Here is a 25,976-nt window from a genome sequence, read left to right as displayed (position 1 = left end):
CACAGGACATTTCTGGCCTCCTGTGTCCCCTTTGCCTTTGTGCTTGCCCCGGACAGAGGTTCCTGGTGGTGCTTTGGTTTCTGACATGTTGTTGGGATACCAAACCCGGGGGGAGGCCTCCGCTCGGTGCCTCTCAGCTTAGCAGTAAAAAGAAATTGCACATCAGGGCACAGGCTGCAGGCGCTTCCAGAGATAAAATATTGTCAGCAGAGTCCAGGCCATCCATCAGAATAAATGTAGCTGATGCCATGATTTATGGGACAACGATGAAGGTTTAATCCTCCTCTCAGCAGTGCAACCTGATTTGCCACAAAACCCTGTTAAATTTTGTGGCACACGCTTCATCACTTCATTAGGAGATAGAGAGAAAATGGTTCAATGCATTCCTGAATCTTTTATGGCTGGGACTCTCCTCCCACCACTCCCGAGTGATGGGTAATCTTTCTGATCAGATCCCCAGGAAAAGACCCTGTGGGATTACAGAGAGCGAAGGCATTAACAACAGTGACAGGAAAGGAATACAATATCCCTTTAAACAATTAAATATTGATCCTGCAGGCCTGGGGTGGACTCCATCACACAAAAGGAAACACCTCTGTGAATTAGTTTGGTGACATCCATACCCTTAGATGATATAAAGGAAACCAAGATTATTTGCTTCACTTATTTTCTTAATGTTTTTTCCCTCAATCAGATAAATGCATCTGGTATGAACTGCTCTCATCTCTCAGACACTTGGCACTCATCTTTCCAGAGCCCACCGGGATGGGGTGGGATGGGATGGGATGGGATGGGATGGGATGGGATGGGATGGGATGGGATGGGATGGGATGGGATGGGATGGGATGGGATGGGATGGGATGGGGGGCACCTGCTGGGGTGGGGCCTGCACAGCTGCGTGGACAGAGGGAAGAAGACACAGTGCTGGGAAGCCTTAGGTGCCCTCTCATGTGTCCTTGGCTCTCCCCCCACCCCGGGATGTCCCTCCCAGGACCCCAGCAAAGATGCCCCTTCCAGGGGAGACCTGGGGCTTCCCGTGGGGCTCACCTGCTCCCCTTGGCTCACCCAGCGCCTTGTGGCTGCACACGGAGAAACAAAAGAAGGCAAGAAATGTCTAAATTTAAAGTGCTGGAAAATCCAACCTTTTATTTACTACATTTTTGTGACTACATAAACGCTGAAACATTGTAACGCTGAAACATTGTAACACTGAAAAGCATGATGACATCATCACTTGCTTTTTTCTTTTTTTTAAATTTTTCTCTTTTTTTTGTCTCTTTTTTTTTTATTTTTTTATTTTTGCTTAGCAAACACAGCAGATGATATTGCACGGCATAAAGTGAGAACAGTAGCAAAGCTTAAAAAAAGTAACTTAAGGAAATCTTAACGCAGTACAGGAGATACTCATACCCAACCCAGGGCAATGCCTAGCGCACTGCACTTGTCATCGCTACACACAAAAATACAGAAGAAGCGCTTGACTAAGAGAGAGAGTGAGGAAATATCAGCAATCAACCGTAATTAGGTACAATAATCACTTAGTCTGAAATGCAGATGCAACGCATAAACTACTGCTGCTTCCTAATGGGCGAACTAAAGATGGCAGCAAAGGGCTTTAGCAAAATCTTCGCTTCGTATTTGTTATTTTTCTCTTTTTTTAAATTTCCTTTTTTTTTTTTTTTTTTTGGTTTTTTTTTTTTTTTTTGGTTTTGTTCCGTTGCTCTGGAAGAATTCCCGCTTGCTCTGGGAAGATTTCCTACCCCTGCGGAGCTGGGACCTGTGATTGTCTCTGGAGCCCTCTCTGCGGCGGGGCCGGGGCAGGGCGGGCCGGGGGATGCTCACAGCTCCCCAGGCAAGTCACAGACAGGGCTGTACCCTAAATCCCGCTGCTCGGGTCAGGCTGCAAAACTAACGCGGCCCCACGGTGAGGATGCAGTAAGTGCAGAAAATGCAGAACATTCCGTGAAAAATCAAACTAGCGGAACGGGACAGGAAACTGCGGCTCCCTGAGCACAGCTGGTCCAGTGCTCGATGGCTCAAGCTGATTCACAGACTAACACTTTGCCTCCCCCTCCACTGAGGCAGAACTCATTGCACAGCATTAGCTCCTGTATCAAAGCAGACACTGAGCCAATGCCCGCCAAAAGATCATTTAATGATCCTTCATTTCAGAGCGTCTTTATTGCCCCATTTCAATATTTGAAGTATAAAAATGTACCTAGAAAGTGTAACTTCCACCAAAAGCTCAGACCCTGCCCTCGTCCTTCCCTCCCTCAACCCCTTCACTATCCCCTCAAAGGAAAACGAGGTACACCCGGGGCTCAGTTACTGCACGGGAAAGGAAATATTTACAGCCATCACAAACCGTGTCAGGACACAATATTTAGCTGAACCAGAATCTAGTCTTTATGCAAAATAAAACACGAGTGAGTGGCATCCTATTGTCTGTGCCATGATGCCATCATCAGCTTTGCAGAAGTATCGTCATTACTCTTTCTTTATTTTTTGCTTTTCAACTCCGAGCTGCCTTGTCCTCTCTGGAGCTGCTGGGGTGCCAGGGCAGCTCCATGCCCCTCGCAGGACTGGGCACAGGTCTCTGTGCACTCCCCCGCAGCCACGGCGCTGCTGCGGCCCCTGAGCCTGGCAGAAGCTGCGGCTTCCCCGGGGACCCAGCTGCACCCCAAAGACCCAGTCCCATCCCGTCCCATCCCATCCCACCCCATCCCATCCCACCCCATCCATCCCATCCACCCATCCCATCCCATCCATCCCACCCCATCCCAGCCCTGCCTGCAGCCCTGCCTGGGGAGCAGGTGACCGGGGGTGGCCCCAGGGCCGCGCTGTCCCGGCCCCGCCGCCAAGGCCTTTCCGTGAGCAAGGATTCCAGGTTCAAGTCAGCTTTTCTCCCGAGGCCCGCGCCTGCTTCTCGCTTGCGCTACCCGTGCGAATGGCGAAGGAAAAGAAAAACTCAGCAAAATCTCTCACAAATGCCAGTGCTTTTAAACATTAAACGACTTTTAAATTCTTTGGATGTGCGGGTCTCACCCACAAAGCAATCTTTCTAGAAAAAGACAAATAAATTAAAGGAAAAACACACTAATAATGCCTTTCTGCTTTCTAAGTGACGAAAGTACTACCTTGAAACACTCATTTTGGCATGTACAAGTTGGGGGGAAGGGAGGCCTGGGGGGTAACCTGGCAGTGTTTGTAACACGGGTGGAAGTGCATGCCAAGACAAGGCTGAAGATACACCCTGCAGTCAAGAGAAGCACTCTCCTTCAGTTCATCTCAGCATCAAGAATGAAAAGATTGTAACATAAAGCTTTGGCCATTTTTGAATCTACTATATACAATTTTTTTTTAAACTACATAGTCATAAATTAAAGCAGTGATTAAATAAGCGTATACAAAATGTAATTAAATTAAAAGTCACAGCACATTATAGAGAAAAAATAGGAACCATTTATCACAGCAGAGAATATCTTTTTTTACCCTGTGAAAAGAACATCGACTAGCAAACACAAAGCATCCTAGCTGAAACAAAAGTAATCGAAGCCATGTTTCCCTTTCTTGCATTCATTGCAAACAGCGATCTTTACCCACTTTGAAACATTCCCAGGAATAATATCTTCCTTGAGTATAACAGAGAAGTTCTGCCAAAATAAAAGGAAAAAAAGAAGAAACCCAAAACCAAACCAAACAATATAAAAGGAATATACAAACAAAACAACCCCTACAAAATAAATAAGAATTATAAAGCTTTTTTTTAAGTAACCTTAACAATTATCAAACTAGTAAGTTCTGCCTTATCACATAGACTCTCTATACAACATAACCCTAAAGATTTATTACTATGAGGTATTTGGAGGAATTGGTAAAAGCGATGCACGGCCTGTCTGGGCTGAGGGACTCAAGCTGCTTTGGGGGAAAGAAGAGGGAGCCTTTGGTTTGTCAGCAAGAAAGTGGAAAAAAACATTTTCCTTTGGTATCAAAGAAAGTTTCATTGCATGGTTGCACGGCAAAAAGCACCACGGTGAAGAATTATTCCTTTTTTTCATTAGTGGCCTTTCTAACAGGCTGAGGTATTCAAAGAGTATAAGGTGAGAGATAAAGAGGTCAACAGCGGTTTAACACTTTGGTTCAAGCAAGGCACTCGTCCTATGAGTTTACAAAGTTTGCAACATGTTTGCCAAGAGCTTTATTATTATTATTATTATTATTATTATCCTTATCATCGTCAGTAGTAGCAGTTGTAGCAAGAGAAGTATTCATAAGATTATTAGCATTACCACTAAGAATGAAGACAAGGTTACACACTGAGTGAAGGTGAGGAAGGGGGTCAGGGGAAGGGGGTAAGAAGGAGGATGAGTTCCCTTTCCAGACCAAGGCCGTGCATGAAAAATCTTTGGTATTCTTTGGTATCATCAATGTGATTAAAATCACCAATGGAAATCGAGTGAGGTAGCGTCTTTGGTTCACACTATAAATAGTAGATCTTTACACACTTTTTTTTCTTTTTTTTTTCTTTTTTTTTTAACACGTGGAAGTAGCTATTCCTTACCTTTTGCTTCTTTGTCTTTAGCAAATAGTTACCAAATGTATTGTAAAGCTAACCACACCACAATAATAAACCAGGAGGCTAAGCAAAGTCTCAAAATTAGCCCCTGGGCCTTTGAATGCACCCAAACGCAGTGAGATAGAAAAGGGTAAGTGCTTTCTCTTTGTTTGCTAAATGCATAGTTTTCATCCCTATGTACAAAGGAGGAGGAAGAGGAGGAGGATAGGAAGAGGAAGAGTAGTAGAAAGAAGGAACGATTTTTGGGGTAAAAATGTCCTGTTTACAACTCAGGTGAGGAGAGGTGTCCTAAGACTCTTTGGTATAAGCTCAGCAGTGTTTCCCAGCCCTCTGGGCAGCAGCAGCCCCTGGGGCAGTGCCCACCAGCACCGGCCTTGTCCTGAAACCCAGGAGAAGCGCGGTGCCCACGGGCAGCCCTGGGGCCGCTCTCATGCCAGGCCACCCCGGCCACTCGGCTGCTTGGGAATTTGCTCCTGGTGTGGGGTGTGCAGGAGCAACTTCTCAAGCCAAAGCCCCGTTGCTGGCTGGCTCTGGTGGGGTTTGCTTTACCTGAGTAAGGAGAGGAGGCTGCGGCCCTGGAAAGCCACGCAGGGCTAAAGGAGCGCGGTGGGGCAGGCTGGAGGAGGACCTTTTTTTTTTTTGTTTGTTTTGTTTTTTTCCTAGAAATCTAATGATGCCATTTACAATGGGGATGGATGAGGACAGTTCACCTCTTGGCCAGCCTCCCCCCGTGGGTCACTGCGGTCATGTTTGGATGCAGCCTGTTAGCTGAATGCGTGTTCCTAATGCCCTCTTGCCCTTGGAGTCACCTTTGACTGAAGCCCCATCTCCTGATGCTCCCAAACTGTTTTGGGTTCTGCTCCCTCTCCTAATCCTGCCTGGCAGAGTTTTAGATCCTCTTGTCAAATTTGAAACTAATTCCCATTTTGTCAGGAATGAAATGAACTGACAGACTATCAGGCAGAGACAGGTTTCCTGGGTAATGGTAAATGCAGCATCAGAAGAAACTCCCCTTCAAGGATGCCCTGTTGAGTAATGGCACCAGTCAGAGCAGGGGAGCACCAGGTAACCTGTCCATGCTTCAGTCGGTGTGGCCAGGCAGTCTGCTCAGAGGTGACACAGCTTTCCAGCAGACTGAGCAGTTCCAGAGTTATTTGCTTCATGTTTGGAAGGAAATTAAAGGAAATTGTGTTCTTTGCCTATATTCAGAGTATGAGGCGCATATTGCTCATGGGAAGAGTGGTTTGTTCCTAATGGCTTAGAGAAAACCAAAAGGTTTATATCTACTTAAACAGACATGTAAAAAACCCAAAACACTTAAAATCTACAACTTGTGCATCAGTTTTTGTGTGTGTGGACGTGTGTGTGCACATGTATACATACATACACTCCATCAAAATGTGTGTGCATGTACATATACACAGTCCTGTTTAGGGGCTTGCATGTGTGTGTATCAGAGATCCTGAAATTGCATATTGGGTGCAAATTTAATGCTGGTATGAAAGTTCTCTTTGGTTTCAGCAAGTAGTCTATAAAGACAATACAATGGAAATACTAAAAATGCGGCAATGTACTTTGAATTTCCCTGCATTTTTAAATTCTCAAGTTTTAAATAAATAAGGCTTTATTCTCTAAACTATAGGTACGTTACAAAGCAGTGTTTTGCTGGAAAAAACTAAACCATTAGTTATCACTGTCCTTTATTAACCTTACACTAATGAGACTGCATACATAAGGTACTTTATATGTGAGCTTATCAATGTTTCCATGTCAATTATGTCTCCATGGGGATGGAACACTTCAAAAGAAAGCTTGCTAAAATTTAAGGTAAGCTAGAGACTCAAAAAATGTCTGGATTAGATGCCATTTTCATAGATAATTGCCTTTTCAGCCTTAAAGTGGGTTTAACATACTGAAATACAGAGAAATATTCAGTGCTAAAAATATTTGGTTTATTTCACTTTATTTTAATAAAGAGATATTTCACCTGTATTCTAAACACTGGGTGGAAACAAACTAAATACCCTGAACCTTGACTAGACCCTGTCCTCTTGGGAAACAACTGGTGCTACAGAAGTTGCTCAACTTTGATGTCACTGGGATTTTGAGTGGGCTTCATCCCCCAAACCAGTATCTGCTACGGTTCATAGTGTTTGGATTCTAGTTTACCTTGAATTTTCCTTTGTCTTTTTTTTCTCTTTTCCTTAAAAACAAAAAGGTTGAAAGTAAGATTACCTATTTCTAGTCCTTGCATTGGGCCTATACCTGCATATTTGGTTATTTTGGAATTTATTATACCTAACATAATCACTAAAGTAATTTGAAATACCAGTTAGAAATCTAACAGGCACATGTATGGTTTTTACAGTCTATTTTCCCCTTACATTAAAATTTAATATGCAGATATTTCACGATTTTCTCTTTAATTTTATCAGAGTAGGAATGGGATGATTTATCTCCTATGGGTCTGTTAGCAACAGAGCGTTTAAAGCTTTTCAGCTACAAATTTCAAACTATTTCATGCATTATCCTGACTAATAGATGAGCAAGAAAGAATGCATGGGACAAAAGCTCAGCCTGCTACACATAGATACAAAGCCACAAAACATCGGGCTGTATCTCGGTGTCATGGGAATTTTGCTTTTGACTTCAGAGAGATCACAATTCCTCCTTCCAAAAGCGCTGCTGCAGCTGCTCTTGGAGCCCTCCCACCTTGGCTGCTGCTGGACCACTGTTTGCAGCAGGAAAAGACCACGGGCATCTGTTCCTGTGCCTGGTAAATCGAGAGGTACAAACCAGCCACGGATGCCAGTGAGCGTTGGCCAGACGCTGAGCCCTGCGGTTTTACATCCCCCAGTGTGTGCATCCTGAGCGCCTCGGGTCTCCTGTTCGCGGGCTAGATGGCAGCCTGGGCCGCTCTGGGCACAGGGCTGCAGCTGGGACAGCGCCTGGGGACAGTCACAGCGGTGCCACACACAGTGCCACATGTGGTGTCACATACGGTGCCACACGCGGTGCCACACACGATGTCATATACGGTGTTACACACAGTGCCACATGTGGTGCCACACACAGTGTCACACACAGTGTCACATACAGTGTCACACACGGTGTTACACAGTGCCACACATGGTGTCACACAGTGTCACACACGGTGTCACATACAGTGTCACACACGGTGTCACGCACGGTGCCACACACGGTGTCACACACAGTGTCACACAGTGCCACACACGGTGTCACACATGGTGTCACACACGTGGCTCCTTCCTGTGCTCCCGTTGAAGCCAGTGAGGAAAAGGCTCACTGAGTTCAGCGGGGGCAGCATCCCGTTCTCAGTTCCCGTGCTCTGCCAGGGGCTGTGATCTCCTTGGGTCACATTCTTTCTTGCCAATCACAGAAAGAAACGATAATGTGGTTTTACTAATTGCAAATAACAGTCTTGATTACAAGTTTTATGTGTTATACAGTTAGATTAGTTTATACCTATAACTCTACATAGTATTTGTGTAAAAATAGCTTTGGAATATTAAAATCATTGCAATAAAATACCTGCAATACAATTATTAAATGTGTTCTTTGGTAGCTAGTCGATTTTTTTTATGGATGGAATAGTTTTCCTTTTTTAAATCTGAACATTCCTTAACAAACAAAGAGAATGCACTGGTTTAGGTACCATTCAAAATTTCCTTGCCTAGTTTGAACTTGTTTTGAGGCATTGCACCAGCCAAGTTCAAACTGTGAAACAGCAAAAATCACACTACCGTTCCAAGGAATTCAGACGACTCCACGCTTTGTCGGCCGTGCCCTGGCACAGCCCTCTCTGGAGACCAGCCCTAAGTCCCTGCCCACTGGCGTCCGCAGCACGGACACACCGAGCACCTCGTGGCAGTCGCTGCGGACGTGGAGAGCTGTATCCAACGAGATGTCTGCTCCATGACAGGAAATCACTATGCTCCAAACCACTAAACAGCCAAGTACGGTGAAGATGATAATGGGCAAAGGTGTAAGACCAGTGGTCTGTTCCTCTTCTCTTTGCTTTCCGTTCCGTTCCCTCCATTTCGCTTTCTTCTTCCTCTCTGTTTTTTGCAAGTCGTCATCCTACTAAAGTGTGTGTCTTAGAACAAAGTCATAATGCAGGTGAAATAAGTCTTTGGTTTCTTTGGACTTATAAATATTTTTTTTTCAAATAGTTTTAAGTATAAACCTGCTATTTTGAGGTCCTGGTCTGTCTTTATTTATTTATTTATTTATTTTTAAAGCTTTTCCACCGAGGTTTTAGTTCGTGGTTATTCCTTCATGCTTTGGTACAAGTGCTTGATGAAGAAGATGAGTTGCCTGAATTGGAGCTGCCCTCGTCTTGCCACTTATCCAGACTCCTCCTCCGTGCATTCATGAAAAAGTTGCTGACGGTGCTCAGCTCCAACCCGAGCTGCTGGGAAATGGTGATTTGTAACTCTTTGGACGGACGCTTATTTTCCTTGAATATTGCATGTAGAGTTCGACGCTGGACATCAGTGAAGACCAGCCGAGGCTTTTTGGGTGTATTCCCTCTATCCTTCCCGTGTTCCTGTTCTTTCCTCTTGCACGCTGCAAGAAAGGGGAGGAGAGTTAGAGAGGGCTGGCAGAGGAGTGTGTGGGAACACAGTACAGGGCTAATTAGGGAAAAAGGACTGTTCGTGTCAGCTTCTGAATTTGGAGAGCATGTGGGACATTTGAATCTCTCTTTATAAACTATTACAAGTATAAGAAAGGAAAGAAAATACCTTTGTTGTTGTCTGTTAAAACTCAGCAAATGCTTTTGCTAAGAACTTACATTTTGATACTACCCATTAGTGCTGAGAATTTAACTATTTAATATCTCTAGGAGGTAAACAGGAATTTCAGGGAACTCTAAAGCTAACCTTGATAATATTTTTACCATTATTAGTTGCTTTCAATCCGTTTCTGTAGCTTTTTGTTGACTGAGAAATAAGGAACTGTGAGAAAGCAGGTTGCTACTACAGTCTTACAGGCCAAATGTATTCTGAATAAAATAAAACATGTTTTGTCATGAAAAACAATGGTATAGCAAATCTTCTTTATAGAATTGATCCTTGTTTCATCTATAATCCCTTCTTTCCCTATGAGAATGTTATTTTGCTCTAAAGGATGCTTGCAATTTGAAATCTGCCTCCCAGATCACCTTCCAGGCAGGATCTGATGGGATGTGAGGGAGACTCCCAGATCCCTCTGTCAGCCTTCGAATGTCTGCCAGCTCATCTTAGCATTTTGCTAGGATAAAAGCTTCCTTGGGAGGGCAGATTACTCTGCCTCACTTTCAAAATTGTCTGAAGTTGTCTGTTTCCCTTCATTGTCTAACAATGTCCTTTAATTCTGATTGAGAGATTTGTTTCTGAAGGTAATATGAATGTTCTTTCTCTGTGTCTGTCTAGTCTTGGCTTATGTGGAGATCAGTACTGACTACATGAAGAATTTTGTGCACTATCTCTACTTACACCATGATTATTGGAATGAAAACAACAAATTACTTTGCAAGGGTCCTTTCTACAACTTCTGCTACTACCAAGGGCCAGCACTGGCACGAGGGTTTCATTGCTCATGGGAGCTATACAAATAGTCATCCACCTTTGGTACCTGAGAATTAGGAGCTGCACAGATCAGGAGCCAGGGGCTGTGAAGGCTCCTTCTGCTGGCCCAGGCAGGGACCACCACACTGGTGGCTCCATCCCCTCCGAGGAGAGGCTTTTGAAAGGGTCCCTAACAATCTATATTCCAGCCACATACTCTGTCATGAGAAATCACACATCAATCAAATGGCTTGGGCTGCCAAGCTCGTGTCTCCTACAGGTATTTTTATCTGAAAACCTTTGAAGAATGCTTTGAAGTTACATCCTGACCTCTAAAACCCTGTGGAGCTTCTGGGCTAAAAACCAGGTTTCTTGATGCACACGAGCCCCTACTGAAGCCAAACTGCTGAATTTACTGTGGGGATTGGCTCCTGCTGAAATAATCTGCATCCCCACTGGAGGCTAACATGGGCAAATCAAGGGTTAAAAATGCTTTTGCAAGAATAGTCTGTTATTTACTGACAAATAGTAAGAATGAGGATACCAACAGCATCTCAGTCCTTTATGTATGTCTGACCATTTGATAATCAGACATTCCTGGGAAAGCAGCTGCAGGAGCTCAGCTTTGTAACAGCCTCAGCCTCCAGCTCTGACTGCCCCAGCTAACAGGCTCAGGCAGAAATGACCACAAACCAGGTGCAGACAACATTTGCTGTGCTTCATTTCTGCTCATTCTGCTTTACACCTTCCTTTTTCAAAGACTACACAAATTCCATCTTCTGCCTAGATACTCCGTCCAGATCATAATTTGTCAGAAAATCCTAATGGCACAGATAGTGTGATCCAAGTCAGTGCTGTGCAATGCTTCAGTGTGAATCATCACATCACAAATGACAGCCACAGCAGTAGGTACAGAGCCAGCTCAATTAGTGAGGCAGCCTCTGGGGCTTCAGTCACAAGCTACTACATGAGCTCTCTGAAATAGTAGGGAGTAACAAAAAAACAACCATCTACTGTGAAACTAGCTTGCATAACACATTGTCTTCCTTAACTTGTGCTCATTTGCTGAAATGTAGTATTCCTGAACAATTATTTCCATAGACAGTGTCCCAAGAGTTACAACATACCTTGGTACCCAATTTCAATTGTATCAAAACCCTCTTCATTAATGCTAGTGACATCACAGAGGTAAGGAAAAAGAGCTCATTACTAGGGAGGGAAAAAAAAAAAACAAAACTAACCCATCTATGATACAAATAAGCCTATTTTACTTTTTTGCAAATATTTTCAGCTCTACTTCCATTAGCATTTGCCAGAGGCAGACTGAGGGTAAAAATTTCCCAACGCGCTCAATTGTTCCAAGAGCCCTTGCACTGCCAGACCTCAGGCTGTGAGCAGCAGGGGTGGGTACCACCTCTCACCTTCTGCCTTGTCCAGGCTCGGGAATATTAATAGCACTTAAAAATAAATAATAGTGATAATGAAAAACTGTAATAGGGTTTCCTTGCGATCGTTTTCCCTGCACTGGAGCCAATCAATTTTAATAATAAATTGTAGCTTCCAGCTTGCCAGAGAACAAATGTACACTATGGGATAAATCTGCTCCAACGTGGGAGCAGATCCAGAGCAGGCACAGAGATTGGCAAGGGCTGGCAAGGTGGGGCTGCCAGGCTCTCCGACAGCAGCCTGAGCCAGGCCATGCCCAGGCAGAGTGGCTGTGCCTGCTCTGGCCAGGTCCTCCCCTAATGCCCACTGAGGTCAGGCCCCAGAGACATCAACTGAAATGGTTTCTTTGGAAAAACACCAGAGCCTGTCTTCACAACGATTTATCACACACTCCATCTCTCTTTTATCTTACATAGCAGAAGATAAAAACAGTAATTTGCACTGATGTCCTTCTCCTGCCCCTGCCCTTGAGCACTGTGAGTGGACTCTCTCCCACAGTACAGACACTGAATTTAGGTGCTTTGCAGGGTGCTGTGCTCCCTGGAGGTGTGCACCTCTCCCAGGACACACCCGCTGCCACCCTGCCCTCACTCCCTGCTGCAGGCAGCCCTGTGTTTTTTCTCCAGGGTGCCCCAGCTGAGCCATGCTCCATGTGATGCCTTTTGAAAAAGCCTTTAAGAAAATCTTGTTAAGAAAAAAGAAGAGCAGAGGATAAAGGAAGAGTCATCCTGACTATGGCAACACACGTGCAGATATGACAATTATCAGTGCTAGAAGGAGCCTTATAAATCCAGTCCTGAACTCTGGCCTCTCCCAGTCACTTCCATCTTCCTCTGCCCTGAGCAACAGATATTTTTGACACTTGCAATTCTCCTGACACAACCCATCAATCTATTTTTGTCTCCCTTTGTTCCTTCTAAGTCACCTGAGGGATTTGGTCAAGTAAACTTGCCAGACCTTGTAAGGTCTGTGCATCCCAGCAAGGCTCAGCTGCCTGGGCATGGTGCAGAGGTGGGCTCCCACCTCTGCAGCTCCACTGTCTGCTGACACTCTTCTGCAACCCCCAGCTGGGTGCAGCACAGTGGGATTACTGCTGCTCTGCCAGGGGTGTGAACAGGACCCTGTCCCCTAATTGCATCTTTAGGTCAAGACAGTGAAGAGGATGTTTTGTCTATCTGTGATATGAGCAACATTATTCAGTCAGTGTAAAACTCAATATTATAGTAAGCTCAGGTGTTAATCCTGATGCTTGATCTAGTGTTTCATCCCTAGAGGGTGGATTTCTTTTTAGAATCAAATGAAAAAACCCTGATTACTGTACATCAATTTCCAGGAGAATTTGGTGTGTACACATGTGCCTAGCTGTTTCTGGCAAACTCCAGTTTTCCTTTCCAAAACACAGAAGCAAAGAATAAAACTGGCAATGCTCTCAATAAACCTGGTTTCCAATGGTTTCTGGTTTGGTTTGTGAACATAATCAAATATCACCACAAGTTCTGCTGGTTGTTTTTCTGGAAGACTGTCACTGAAGCAGAGGGAACAATAAGAAATTTTACTTGGGCAACCCCTGCCCCAAGCCCTGTGGCTACTTTTGATGTCAGAGGGCAGCTCTCCCTGAGAGAGGCATTGCTCAGCTGGTGCCAGCACAGAAGAAGCTCTCTGGCAGGGGATGGAAGAGCACAGGGACCGAGGCAGATGGTGGATGTGGGTCTCAGGCCTGGCACTGGGGAGCTGTGCCCCCACGAGCACAGCCAGGCTGGGGGTCACGCTGCCCACCACTGCCTCAGCAGCTCCCACAGCCCCAGCACGGGGCACACACGGCCTCGAGCAGGTTTTTGCCTGTACTGGTGTCTGGAAGGGCAGCAGGGACACAGGAGAGGGGAGCAGCAGCAGCAGCCTGGCAACACAGCAGCTCCTGGAGGGGAAGGGTACAGCCCACCAGTGCCTGGGCACGGGTCTCCTCACCCTGTGGAGGACAAAGCCAGTGCACACGGGGCATCTCTGCTTACAGGGAGCTCTTTTCTCCTCTGTTTGACCTACAATGAGTCCAGACCAGAAAGAGAGATACACACACAGTGTCTCCCCACCCATGCTGAATTCAGAGCCTGTGGACATGGAGAGGAGACTGTGTGTGGGTCACCAATGATGGGACATGAGACCTTTCACCCTGAGGTGATGGGTGACATTTCCAGCTCTGGCCTGGGTCACTGCTGACCACAAGCCATTATTACTTGATGGCCATCAAGCGCCTTATGTGAGATTATGCCTTTTACCCCTCCTCTTGCAAAAGTCTTTTAGTTATCCCAACCTCATGTGCACAGAACTGTCTTAAAGACATAAAAAGCCCTTTGAGAAGTCTCTCTTTACATGCATTTTCTAATGTCTGTTGTGTGAGTTCTAGAAACTTCAGCTACAGTCTGAACTGCATCCACCTAGGAATGCCTTTCCAAAACATCTGCTTCTGGTTTTGAAACATCACATGGTATCCAATAACATGTGTGGAGGGTGAAAACTTCACTGATATTAGCTGGAGAATATCCTGAAGGATATTCTTCTGTAGGAGGCTCTACCTTCTGGTGGAGAAAGCAGCAGTATTTCTGCTTCCACAGGAGGCTGAAATTGCTGGAGGACTTTGGCCATCATGGATAGTTCTAATCACACTGGCTACAACAGCTCAGTGGAAACAGGTAGCCAAAAGCTTATGGTAAATCCATGGTGGCAATAACACGTTATGAAGTGTGATAAGTTACATCCTTATCATGTGAATAACACCTCTGGGGCATGCAAAGACACACACAAACAACTGATCTTTCCCAGTTATCAAAAACTTCATTTGGGGGAATATGAAAACAGAATAAAAGGGCATATGAGGCACAGGCTACCTGGGGGTTAGATGTCACTACATGAACTAAACCCGAGCAAATGTGTTTGACCTGAATCATAACCACAACTGCTGGCTGACATTCACTCTGATACATCACCCTTTAGTGGTCCCCTGCACTGGCCCAGGTTCTTCAGAGGTGCTTGGGAAATGGAATCCTTCTGGAAAGGTGCTGTGTGAGACAGACTCCACACATGGGGCAGTTGGTGGCCATGAGCTCCCGCTGCAGCAGGTAGCAGACAGCATTGATGCTTGAGAGCATTCCCTTCAGCTTCAGCCCACTGTGGGACAAGGCCCTTCACAGCTTTTTAGTAATGAAAACCTACATGGGTGACACAGGTTGCTCCCCAAAGCTTTCTCCTTTCAGCTGAAAAGAGTATTGTCTATTCTGAAATGTCTGAGCCCACACAAAATGATTTCTTTTTAATCCTGGCATCACTCAGCATTTGGCACTTGTTTCTCTAGTGATTTGTATTTATGCTTATTCGGGGTGTGTTTCCATATACCCAGAGATCTTTTGAGCTGTGTCTCATTTCTCTGCCAACAAATCCAGGGAATACTCTTCTGTTGTTTCAGAACATAAAAAAAGATGAAAATACATTTGTGTATGGGAAGCTCACAGGATGACATCACTCCACCAACATACAGATCCCAGCTGAGCCAGAATGGTAAACATCTCGCTCCTGGGCACTGTATTAAAATGAGTGACCTTAATTTGCTGGCCCTGGAATAATGAAGTGAATGTGACTGAGGATGCTGACTCAGCAGTTTGGGATTCAGGTGTTTACACAAACTTAGTGCTGATGGATCTGTAAGCACCTCAGCGAACTGACATCACCGTTACAGAATGTGTTGCTAAGTGGATCAATCAGGAGAAAGCACCTGATTTCCCTGCGATATCATTTAAACTAAATGTTAAAATTCTTTAGCTAGGTCTTTAGTTAACTATATTACTGTGACAAATATTTCTTTGCCTAGCATAAGTAATTACAATTTAATCACTTAAACTGCATCTTAATTACCCCAAATGAATTGAAAGGACATTTAATAGCAAAGATTAAATTGCCTTAATGAACGATTTTTGCGACTACATCAATATTTTAATCGCGTCAGCCAGGGCCGGCCCCGGACCCCCCCCCCCGCCCGCCGCAGCGGCACCGGCGGCCCCGAGCCGCGGGGAGGCGCCCGGTGCCCGCCGAGAGCCGCGGGAGGGGCGCGCAGCGTGCGCGGGGCTCCGCGCGCATCCAGCACATCCCGGCACATGCCAGCACATCCCGGCATATCCCAGCACATCCCGGCACATCCCGGCACATCCCAGCACATCCCGGCACATCCCGGCACATCCCACCGCATCCCAGCACATCCCAGCACATCCCACCGCATCCAACACATCCCAGCACATCCCACCGCATCCCACCGCATCCCACCGCATCCAGCACATCCCAGCACATCCCACCGCATCCCAGCACATCCCAGCACATCCCACCGCATCCCACCGCATCCAGCACATCCCAGCACATCCCACCGCATCCCAGCACATCCCAGCACATCCCACCGCATCCCAGCACATCCCACCGCATCCCACCCCATCCCAGCACATCCCAGCACATCCCAGCACATCTCATCACATCCCACCGCATCCAACACATCCCACCGCATGCCAACACACCGCACCCCAGCACACCGCACGGCACCGCGGGGACCGCACTCCATCCCAACACATCTCATCCCACCACACCTCGGGGGCCGCACCGCATCTCACCGCACCACGCCGCGGGTTCCCCGAGGCACACCTCGCCCACACTGCCGCTCCGCGCCGCACCGAGCACGGCAGCCGCTGGGGAGCACCGGGCAGCGCGGGCAGGGGAACGCCGCCCGCTCCCGCTCCGCTCCCGCTCCGCTCCCGCTCCCGCTCCGCTCCGCTCTGCTCCGCTCTGCCGCGCTCCGCCTCCGCGCCCCGGCCCAGCACCGGGCAGCACCGCCCGCCGCGCACCTCCCGCGCCGCTTCCCGCCCTCCGCGCCTCCCGGCCCGCCCCGCCAGCCCCGCCCCGCCCGGGCCAGTCCGGCTGCGGGGCCACACCGCGTCCCACGGCCCCGGCCCGCTGACAGCGGCTCCGAGCTGCGGCTCCGAGCCCCCCGCGGGCCTCCGAGGGGTTCGGGTGCTGGCTCCGGAGTCGGGCTGGGCCATTCCACCCCTCCCGCATCCCCAGGCAGAGGCTTTGCTACAGCGGCCGAAAATTGACTTTCTGAGCGGTGCAAACGACGAGGCCCGTGCAAAACCTACAACATTGATTATGGCCAGATTCACTGAAAAACCCGGGTCGTTTCTCCGTTTCCGCTCCTAAGGACCGGCCCGCCGGCTGGCCCTTCCCCGGCTCCAGTATTTAAGTTGTCCGTCAATTCCAATATATTCAAAATAACGAGATACGTTTCAAATAAAGGAGAAATGAGTCAATGATGACATAAAGAAGTTCGTCCAGCTGGGGCGAACATCAGGGAAGCCGTTTGGCAGCCTGCCTGTGCGGGGGGAAATGGGGGAAAAGGGGCTGGGGGAAACTCTCCCGCCTGTGGCTCAGTTCTTATCGACTGGTTTCTAATGCATGTGACAACGAGTGCGGAATTCTGCACCCTGAAGACATCCAAAACTCGAGCCCGGGCTCACTTCAGTGGTTTCTACACGCAAGCGTTAAGGAAGAGCCCCCCGTGCCATCCGATTCAGTATTTTCCTCTATGGGAAGCAGCAGCATTTCCAGCTCCAGCAGGCAGCGCCCGCACCCGCCGGCGCCGCGCTCTGCTGCCCGCAGCCCTGCCGAGCAGCAGCCATCCATCGAGCTTTAATTGCCGCTCGGGCTGTACGGAAAATGTCACCACTGAGGCTTCCTAGCGCCCTAAAATGGTGGGGAAAAATGAAAACTACTGTTCAGTTAATAAATTGTTCCTATAAATTAATCTTTCAGCATCATAAAACTGACTTCTTAAGCAAAATGGATCAAGCCAGCTGTGTTTCTAAAGAGAGTCTGTCAGCATCGGTCACTTCTCTGTCCGTGTATGATTAATCCAGGTAGATTTATGTCTGAAACACGAATCTGCATTTATCGATTTGATCACGGAAGCACCCGACACGCGGCCATGCTGGGTCCCGGTCGTTCCTCAGGAAAAACTCCCTTCGATGCCTGTAGTCTTCAGGTGAAATTCACCAGCACTTCAGCAACAGATCCTACGCTTCAGTCACTTAGAACTGCCCGGAAACTAACTTTATCCCTGTGTGGAGTTTATGCGGACCCTTCGGCCACACAGACAGGTGAAGGCTGCCTGAGGCAAAGCGAGAGCGGTGGTTTAATGCCGGTACAGGCAAAGCCAGGCACCGAAGAATACCTGGCCTATGGATTTCCAGATGATTTTGTCTCGATCTGATTATCACGTTCCTTGCTGGCTATGTAAAAGGCAGATGGCACACGCTGGAACCCAGCTGTAGCACCGGCAGGAGCCCGAGCTCCCTACCAGTGCCACCTGCAGCGGGCACAATCCTGGTGCCACGCACCTCTCCTCTCCTCCCGGGGGATCCCGACACCTCTGGCTGGCTGAGTTACCGTGCTGGGGCAAGCTCGCTTCCCTCTGGGCACGCAGCCGCTCAAAGGCCCTCATGCCCATAACAGGGCGGCTCTCAGGGCTCTGCCCAGCCGGGAGCCGAGCCGCTGCCGCCGCGGGCAGCCCGGCGCTCAGCCCGGCGCTCAGCCCGGCGCTCGCCGCAGCACCGCGCACTAATTGCCGGCTGCAGCTACGTATAATCGATGCGATGCCGCTCCCCATCGGGGTCGGCAGCCATGGGGAGGCTCAACAAGCACCTGCGCCCGGGCTACGAGCGGCTGAGTCCATGAGCCGGAGGGGGCTGGTCCGGCCCCGGCGCGCCGCGGGGCTGGCCCGGGAGCGGGGCCGCCCGGGCGGAGGCGGAGGTGGAGCTGGGGTCGGGCCCCGCCGGCGGTCGCTGTTCGTGGTGCTGAAGCCGGGCAGGGCCTCACTCGTTCCGTGCTCAAGGGGAACGAGAGGACGGAGCCGGCCCGGGGGGCGGCGCGGGGCTCTCCGCTCGCAGCGCTCCCCGGAGCCGCCGCCGCCGCCCGGTGCGGGCGGGGTGCCCGGGCCGGCGGGGCCGCTCCCGCCCGCCGGCGGTCAGTAGATGGCGCAGAACCCCCGGGAACCGAGGGGCGACGAGCGAGGGCTGCGGACGGCACGATGGCCCCGGCCGGTCGGGGCGGGCACCGCGCCCGCAGCCCGGCTGCGTGACCCGGGGCGGCCCCGGCGGCACCCACGGGCGGGAGCCGCCCCGCTTTGGGGCTGTTCGAGTCAAACGGCGGCGAGGGTGGGACGGGGCACGGCCCCCGGTGCCGCCCCGCCACGCGGCGGGTAATGAAAACAAACAAACAGCCGGGGAGCGCACGCACGAGCAAACAAGCGGGGCCGAGCCGTGTTGCGGGGCGGGGGCTCTGCCAGCACGGGCCCGGCCCAGTGCGGAGGAACGCGGCCCGCCCGGCCCTCTCCTCCTCCCGCTGGGCAAACATTAACGAAGGGCAAACGCGGCTGTAAATCAATCCCGCCGAAGGACACGGCCGGCAAACAAGTGCGCCCCAGCGCTGCCCTGGCTGCGCACCGGGCACGGCTGCTCCGGGTGCTCTCCCACCTCCGATCCCTCCGGGACAGGGCCCCTTGCCTCGGCCCGAGCGCAGCTCCAGCAGCAGCGGAGCGGCCGCTGTCACGGCCCGAGGTGCGCCGGGCCAGGCCCGGGCCGCCCCGTCCGAGCGGTCCGCGGGGTCGGGAGGGGAAGGGCCTGTGTCCCCCGGGCCCGCTCCGCGCTCGGAGTGTCGCCGGTGAAGGCCCCGGTCGATGCCCCCTCCTCCCTGATGCAAACGCCTTTATGCAAAGTGCCCGCAGGGTAAATATTAAACAGCCCCTAATGAGGCCACCGGGGCCGGGGCGGCCCAGACCTTCCCGGCGCGCTCGGGGGCGGCGGCGGGCGAGAGGTGCAAACGGCGTCATTAGATTTCATATTTAATGTGGAAAACGCTCTGATTACTCCATCGATTTCTTTACAGTTAATTTGGCGAGAATTTCTCGCCGGCTTCCCAAGGCTTCAACTTAGTCGGGATTCACATTAGGGAGGAGAAAGGATAAGAGGAGGGGAGGAAAAGGGGTGCAGCTATGAAAAATACCAGTCAGGTCGCAGGCAAACATGGAGCAGCTTTGGAGGGACGGGCCTGCCCGCTCCGGGAGCCGCGGGGGAGCGCGGGTTCCCCACGGCGCCTTTCCCCGCTGACACCGCTCGGGGAGCCCCCACGGAGGGGCCCTTGGGGCCCGCTCGCTCCGAGGGCACACATGGGCAAAGGAGCCCCTCCGGCAGCAGATCCTAAGGAACCTTGGGCTCCCTTAAACTCCTCTAGCCCGTTCGCAAAATGTGTCTTAGCCGCGTTTTCCCGGGCCTCCTCCTTCCTCCCGATCGGCGGGCCCGTGCGAGGCCGGCGGGCAGTCGCAGTTCCAACAATGAATGGATCGAAGCAGATTATTTTTTTCCTGAACAAGATAAAGTCGGGGTTTTTTTCTTCCGTTCTCTCCTCCTGTTTCCTCTCTCACACACACGAAAAAAAAATCCAACAAACTGAAATGAATTCAGCCTTAAACCCCAGCAGGCTGTAGAAGGGATGTACCTTTTCTTTTAGTTGTATTTATTTTTTTCGGCGTCCCTTCACAGCCCTTCCAAATGTCAATGAAGGCGAGGGAGAGGGAGGGAAGACTAACAGAGAGACAGTCAAATAGATAAATATTCAGTGATAGAGAGGAGAGAGAGAGTGGACAGACAAAGGAAAAAAGAACAGAGAAGGGAAGGGAGATGGGATGAATAAAATGGAGGCTGGAAGAGGTCAGCTTTGCAATTAGCAGTTCTGCTTACATTTCAAGAGACAGCCCAGGAAGTGTCAAGACCTCAATCCTGCTTCCATGTAACTACCAATTTTTCTTCTATTTGTCGGAGCTTCTGTAATCTGGGAGGTAGGAATCCCCCAGGGACGACTGGAAGGGGCAAATACTCAAGATAAAGTGCAAGGCGAGACCGCGAGGCCTAAAATAAGCAGGCTCCATCCCCCTCACTGCCTCCCGGTTGTTGTCTGCAGGAAATCAGAAAGGGAAGAAATGAAGGCGGTTCTGGGTATTTATCTACCTGATAATTCTCTAAACGTCCGGGAGTGAGTTATAATTTGGACGCGAAATTTAATTTGCGTCGGCTGCAGTAATTTATGTTATTTTGAATTGATGTTCATACATCAATATCAGTCGGGGCAGATTTTTACCACTTAGTAAGATCATCACACATTTAAAACCTTCACAAAATAAAATCGATCCTTTATGCATTTCCCGGCGCAGAGGGGCGCGGAAGGGCGCGCAGGCTGCGCGGGGCGGGGCGGGCCCCGGGACCGCCCCGCTGGCGGGGACGCAGCTCTATGCAAATGCCCACGTGCTGCCGGCGCCCCGGTGGGCAGCACCCGGCGAGGCCCGGAGCCCCCGGTACGCGGGGAGAGCCCTGCAGGGCCCGGCCCGGCCCGCGGACTCGGGGTGCGGGCGGTACATCCCGACCCCCCCGTGCTGCCAACCCCGCTTCACCCCGGGGAGGCTGTTTCTGTAAGGTGCCAGCTTTCGGGTTTCATCGGAAAGGGAAGGCGGAATAATGAGGCTTTGTCTCTCTAACGGGATTACCGGGATCCGTTTATGAGAGGGCAGCGCTGAGGTGGCTGGAAGAAGGGGCGGTCTGGGGGCAGAAGCGAACAATGGGACCCTCCGGACCCGGCAGCTGGGCAGAGCACGGCCGCCTCCCTCCCTCCCTCCCTCCCGGCCCTGCAGCAGCCAGGGCTGGCAGAGCTTCCCGGCCGGCAGCGCCAGGGAAGGGATGCCAGCAGGCTCCGAATCGAGGGGTTGTTTCCAGTATCGATCTATGCAAATGAGCGGAGATTCAGGTCGACCAAATTGTCGTAAAAATACGCTCCAAATCGAAGGAAGTTCGCCTTAGCAGTCGTTACGGGGATATTGCAAACACAAACTCCATCCTCCTCTCCTGGGTAGCACCAGCAAGACGAGGGTTTTTCGCTGGTGGGGTGGCTGCTGAGAAAGGGAAGGCGGAAAGGGCAGTTTCAGAGAGCTCAGACCTTTGAAACTGACTCCGCAGGAGTGGAAGCCAAAGAGAGCAACGTCCTCCCACCGGCGGGCACCTAAGGGCCAACTACAGCGGGGAGGGAGGCCCTCCCCGGACCCTTCCTGGCTCTGCTTTAGGTTTCTGCAACACGGTGGTTGACTGAAATGGGCACGGAGCACGGTGGTGGCCCAGCTGCGTCTCTGCACACTCGGGAAACGGTCGCAAGTTCTCACCGTCTCGGTAGTCGAAAGCGCAAAACCAGTTGTGCTTTTGAACGGAGAAAGATTTGGCCCTTTCCTTATTTTTGTCTGTGAAACGGATCAGTGACCCTGGCTCCAACTCGGATTGACTGTCTTGCGTTCTCCAGGGACAAATTAATGGAGACCTATCACTTAATTAACAAACCCTCACTGACGGTATATTAAACCCGGGCTCTGCAGACGGGAGGGTTGGGGAGGCGGCGGCAGAGCACAGGTACGGACCGGGACGGCCATCTCTGAGCAGACAATACGGGACCCGCTCGGGAGCACACCGGGCAGCAAGCGCGACAGCGGGGGGAGGCTGCGGAGCAGCGGAGCCGCGGCACGGCCGGTTTGTCTCACACAGAGACGTCCACGAGAAACTCCAAGTGCGCGGCCTAATGATAACTACAACCAGTTTAAAAAAAAAAATCCAACGATTTTAGCCACCAGCATTTCTCAGGCACCGCTCACCCGCCGGGCTCGGCTCATTCGCTCCTGTCCCAGCTCACCCAGCCCGAGCGGGACGCTGGCCCCGAGCCCCGCCGCGACCCGAGCCCACCGCCCCTCACACAAAGCAGGCGCACCGACTCCTCTCGGCGGCGCATTACCGGGGCTCCCCCGTACCCCGTCCGTGGGCCCATTCAAGCCTTTCCGCCTCGCCCTCCGCGCTCCGGGCAGCGTTGCCGCCGGCCGGTGCGGCTTTCGGCGGCGTCCCGTTACCGGGCGCGCTGGGCGTCTTTCTGCCGGCGGCAGGAGACCCTGGCGGGTTCGCCCGGCCGGGGAACGGGGAGAGCCGGGGCGCCGCGCTGCGCAGCCCGAGCCCGGCTCGGCTTTGTCTGAGCGCGGCGCAGAGGAACCGGACGGTGCCGGTGCGCCGAGCCGGGAGAGGGAGAGGGAAAGGGAGGGAAATGGAGTGGCGGAGCGGGGGATCGGTGCTGCTCCTCAGGGACGGGCAGGGACTGCGGCGGCCTGCCCAGGCCCGAGGCCCCGCTCTGCCGCTGCCGTGCCCCGAACACCCCGCAGCGGGCTCACCTGCAAGCCGCAGAGCAGACATCCGCTGAAACTCCGGCTCCTGGAGCCACTTCCACATTCTGCGGAAGGTCTCCCGGCCGGATTTGAGCTTGCTCCAGGGCTTGGGGTTCCTCAGCAGGTCTGAGAGCGTCCCTTGAGAGCGGCACAGCACCCTCTGGGCGAAGATAGCCTGGGGGATGCTGTACCGCTTGAGCTCGGTGGTGATCCTCTGAGCTACTTCTTTGGTATTGATTTCTTCCATTTGCCCTGAATTACTTCCACTGTTGACCTGCGAACCAGTTACAGAAGGGTTTTGCTCCCTGGCAGAGCCCAGGATCTGCCCGTGGCTCTGGGCATTCAAGTGGGCATGGGGGTGGTGTGGGATCCCGTTGATAGGCACCATGCCAGCGGAGGTGGGGGTGAGGTGTTGGTCGCCATGCCTGGCTAACATGGCAGGGTGGTGGGCTTCAAATCCGTTTGGGGTGAGCATTTTCTCGGCGGGCATGGTGGCACTGGGATGAGCGTAGTGGGGCAGCCCTTGCTGGGAGTTGTGGATGCTCCCCAGGCCCGATCCAGACAACGGAGAGAGGCTCTGCCCCATGCCGGTAACATCCTTGTGGTAGGGGGTGTAGAGATTGTTCATAGACGCCAGACCCCTCTCGTCCCGCATGAGCGTGAAGCTGCCGCTCACGTTGCCCGGTATCCGCTGGTGGGGATGGTGATGGTGGTGATGATGGTGGTGGTGGTGAGGGAACTTGTCCGAGACCGTCGAGATGGGAGGTAGAGGCTGCAGAGGGGTTAACGTGGTGTAGGTGCTGCTCATGCTCATGCCGGGGGGTGTCTCGCAGGCCATGGTCATGGTGGGGTGCAGGGGGCCGGTCAGCGCGTGCTCGGGCGGCCGGTGGTGGTGGTGGTAGTCGCCGCCGTCGAGGATGGACGCCATGCCCATGGAGCGCGGGTGGGCCGGCAGGTGGCTGCCGCGGTGGGCCACCGCGCTCCGGTGGTGGGGGCTGCCGCTCATCAGATCGGCGGCCGCGGGCACCGGCTCATGGCTCACCCCGTGCAGATCGCCGATGTTCTCCATCGCCAGCTGCGCGTTCATCGTCGGCCGTGCGGGCGGCGGGACCGCACATCTATCTGGTGGGCGGCGGGGCGTCCCGGAGCTCTTGGCGGCGGCCGGTTGCTCCCGCGGGCCGGCGGCGGCGGGCGAGCGCTGCGGGCTGGGGGTGGCGGTGCTGCTGCTGCTGTTGCCGGGCTGCTGGCTTTCCCGGTTTTCGGTTGGTTGGTTTGGTTTATTTTTTTTTTCCTTTTAATTTTTATTTTGTGGCAACGTATTAATTTGTTTTTTCCCGCTGCCGGCTGGCGCCGCCGGGCCGGTCCTAGGGCCGCCGCTCCCTCAGGCCGGGCCCCGCAGCCGCGGCCGCGGCGGGCGTGTGGCCGCGTCCCTCGCCATCCCCAGCCATGGCTCTCTCTGCCCCCGCGCCCCGGCTCCGCTCCGTGCTGCAGCGCCGCCGCCGCCGCACCGCGCACGCGCGCGGCGCCCCGCCCGCCCGCCCCGCCCCGTGACGTCAGCGCCGCTATTAAGCGGGCGAGCCCGCGCGGCGGGGCCCAGAGCGGCGGTGCCGCTGCCCCGGGCCGAGCTCCCGCCCCGGGCACGGAGCGCCGCCCCGCCCCGCGCCCGGCAGGGACACCCGCCCCGCCCCTTCGGTGACTCCGCGTTTTCCGTGAGCGCGGAGCCTCCTCACCGGCAGCTTCCGGAGGTGACACCGGACCGCCCTGCCCCGCGGCGCCCGCGGGCCGTGTCCCCCGCACTCCCCGCCGTATCTCCCCACGCTGTCCCGCAGCCGCCTGTCCCGGTATCGCTCCTCTCAGGTGCCCTACGGGGAAACTTCCCCTTGCCCGGCCTGGGGATGGGCGGTGGGAGCCCCACGGCGCTGCGTCCCGGGCTCAGCCCCGCGCCCCTGCACCGCCAGCCCCGCCCCGGGGGTCCCGCGGTCCGGCCGGGCGGTGCGATGCGGGGGACGCCCCCCTGCAGCTCCCGCCGGGGACCCCGGGCGTGCCCGGCGGTGCAAGGCGAGCATATGTCTCGAGGCGCCCAGCAGCCGGACATGCCGCTGGTTTTCTTTTATTTTTTCTTCAAAAAGAAAGAAAAGGAGGCGGAGGAGAAAGAACAAGCGAGCTCACCCGCCGGCCCCCCTCGTTAGCTAAGGTGCCTTTATGCTGGAAGAAAGGGCAGATGTGCCTATTGTTCGCCCATTAACAATAACGAACCACGCCGGGCAGAGTGCAGCGTGTGCGCGGCGCCGAGCGGCGGGAGGGACGGGCCGAGCCGAGCCGAGCCGCGGGAGAGCCGCGGGGCCGCAGCCGGGCGGCACCGGGCCGGCGGCGCACAAAGGCCGCCGCCGCTTCCCCCCGCACTGCTGTCGGGGACCGCGGCTGCTCTCGGCACCCTGCGGAGCCGCCTGTCCCCATCGCCCCGGCCAGGCCCGGGGACAGCGAGCGGATCTCCGCCGCGCTGGGGCTCGGGCCGGGACCCCGGTGTCTTTTCCATGGAAGGGGGCGGGTAGGACTTGAGCACCTGTCCTGGCAAAGCTCGCACCGGCGGCACGCAGAGCGAGGGCGAGCCGCTTCGTCCCGCGGGACCCGTGCAGAGGTGTGGGTCACCCTCCCCGCGTTCCGCTGAGAGCTCCGAGGCCCCTTCCCTGGCAGGAGGCAGGAGTCGCTGCCAGCGGGCAGAGCTCCGCGGGGAGCGCAGGCGGCAGGGACAGAGACAGGAGCCGGTCCTGGGGCAGAGTCCCTCTGGGAGCGAGTTGAAATCAGCCCCTGGGGTTACTTTTCTCGGAGTTCTTGCCCTAACTTCACGCACAGGGCCTGCGGAGATTCCCCTCGGGGCGAGGGGAAGGGCACGGCTCGGGGTCGGTCCCGTGGGGTCTCACTGTTCTCCGGTTCACCGAGGCAGCGAGACCGCTCACTCCGCGCTTTGAGCAAGAAGTCCCGCACCAGCGGCCGAGGCCGGGGCAGCGGCGGGGCCTCGGCGAGGAGCCCCATGGCCGGAGCCAGGCCCGGCCCGCTCCTTCCC

General features: G+C 52.9%; 1 protein-coding gene across 1 annotated transcript; it reads right to left on the bottom strand.

The window, feature by feature from the left end:
• Positions 1-2,977: 2,977 nt before the first annotated feature.
• On the bottom strand, positions 2,978-24,441 carry ONECUT1 (one cut homeobox 1). Its single transcript, XM_002197830.7, has 2 exons — positions 22,919-24,441; positions 2,978-9,166 (listed from the first exon to the last, which is right to left on the bottom strand). The coding sequence occupies exons 1-2, from the start codon at positions 23,997-23,999 to the stop codon at positions 8,874-8,876; spliced, it is 1,374 nt and encodes a 457-aa protein (XP_002197866.1). The 5' UTR covers positions 24,000-24,441; the 3' UTR covers positions 2,978-8,873.
• Between the last annotated feature and the right edge of the window lie 1,535 nt (positions 24,442-25,976).

Source organism: Taeniopygia guttata, chromosome 10 (assembly GCF_048771995.1).
Source record: "Taeniopygia guttata chromosome 10, bTaeGut7.mat, whole genome shotgun sequence".
Lineage (NCBI taxonomy): Eukaryota > Metazoa > Chordata > Aves > Passeriformes > Estrildidae > Taeniopygia > Taeniopygia guttata.
The sequence above is the reverse complement of the archived record's forward strand: the minus strand, read 5'-3'. Positions and strand labels throughout refer to the sequence as shown.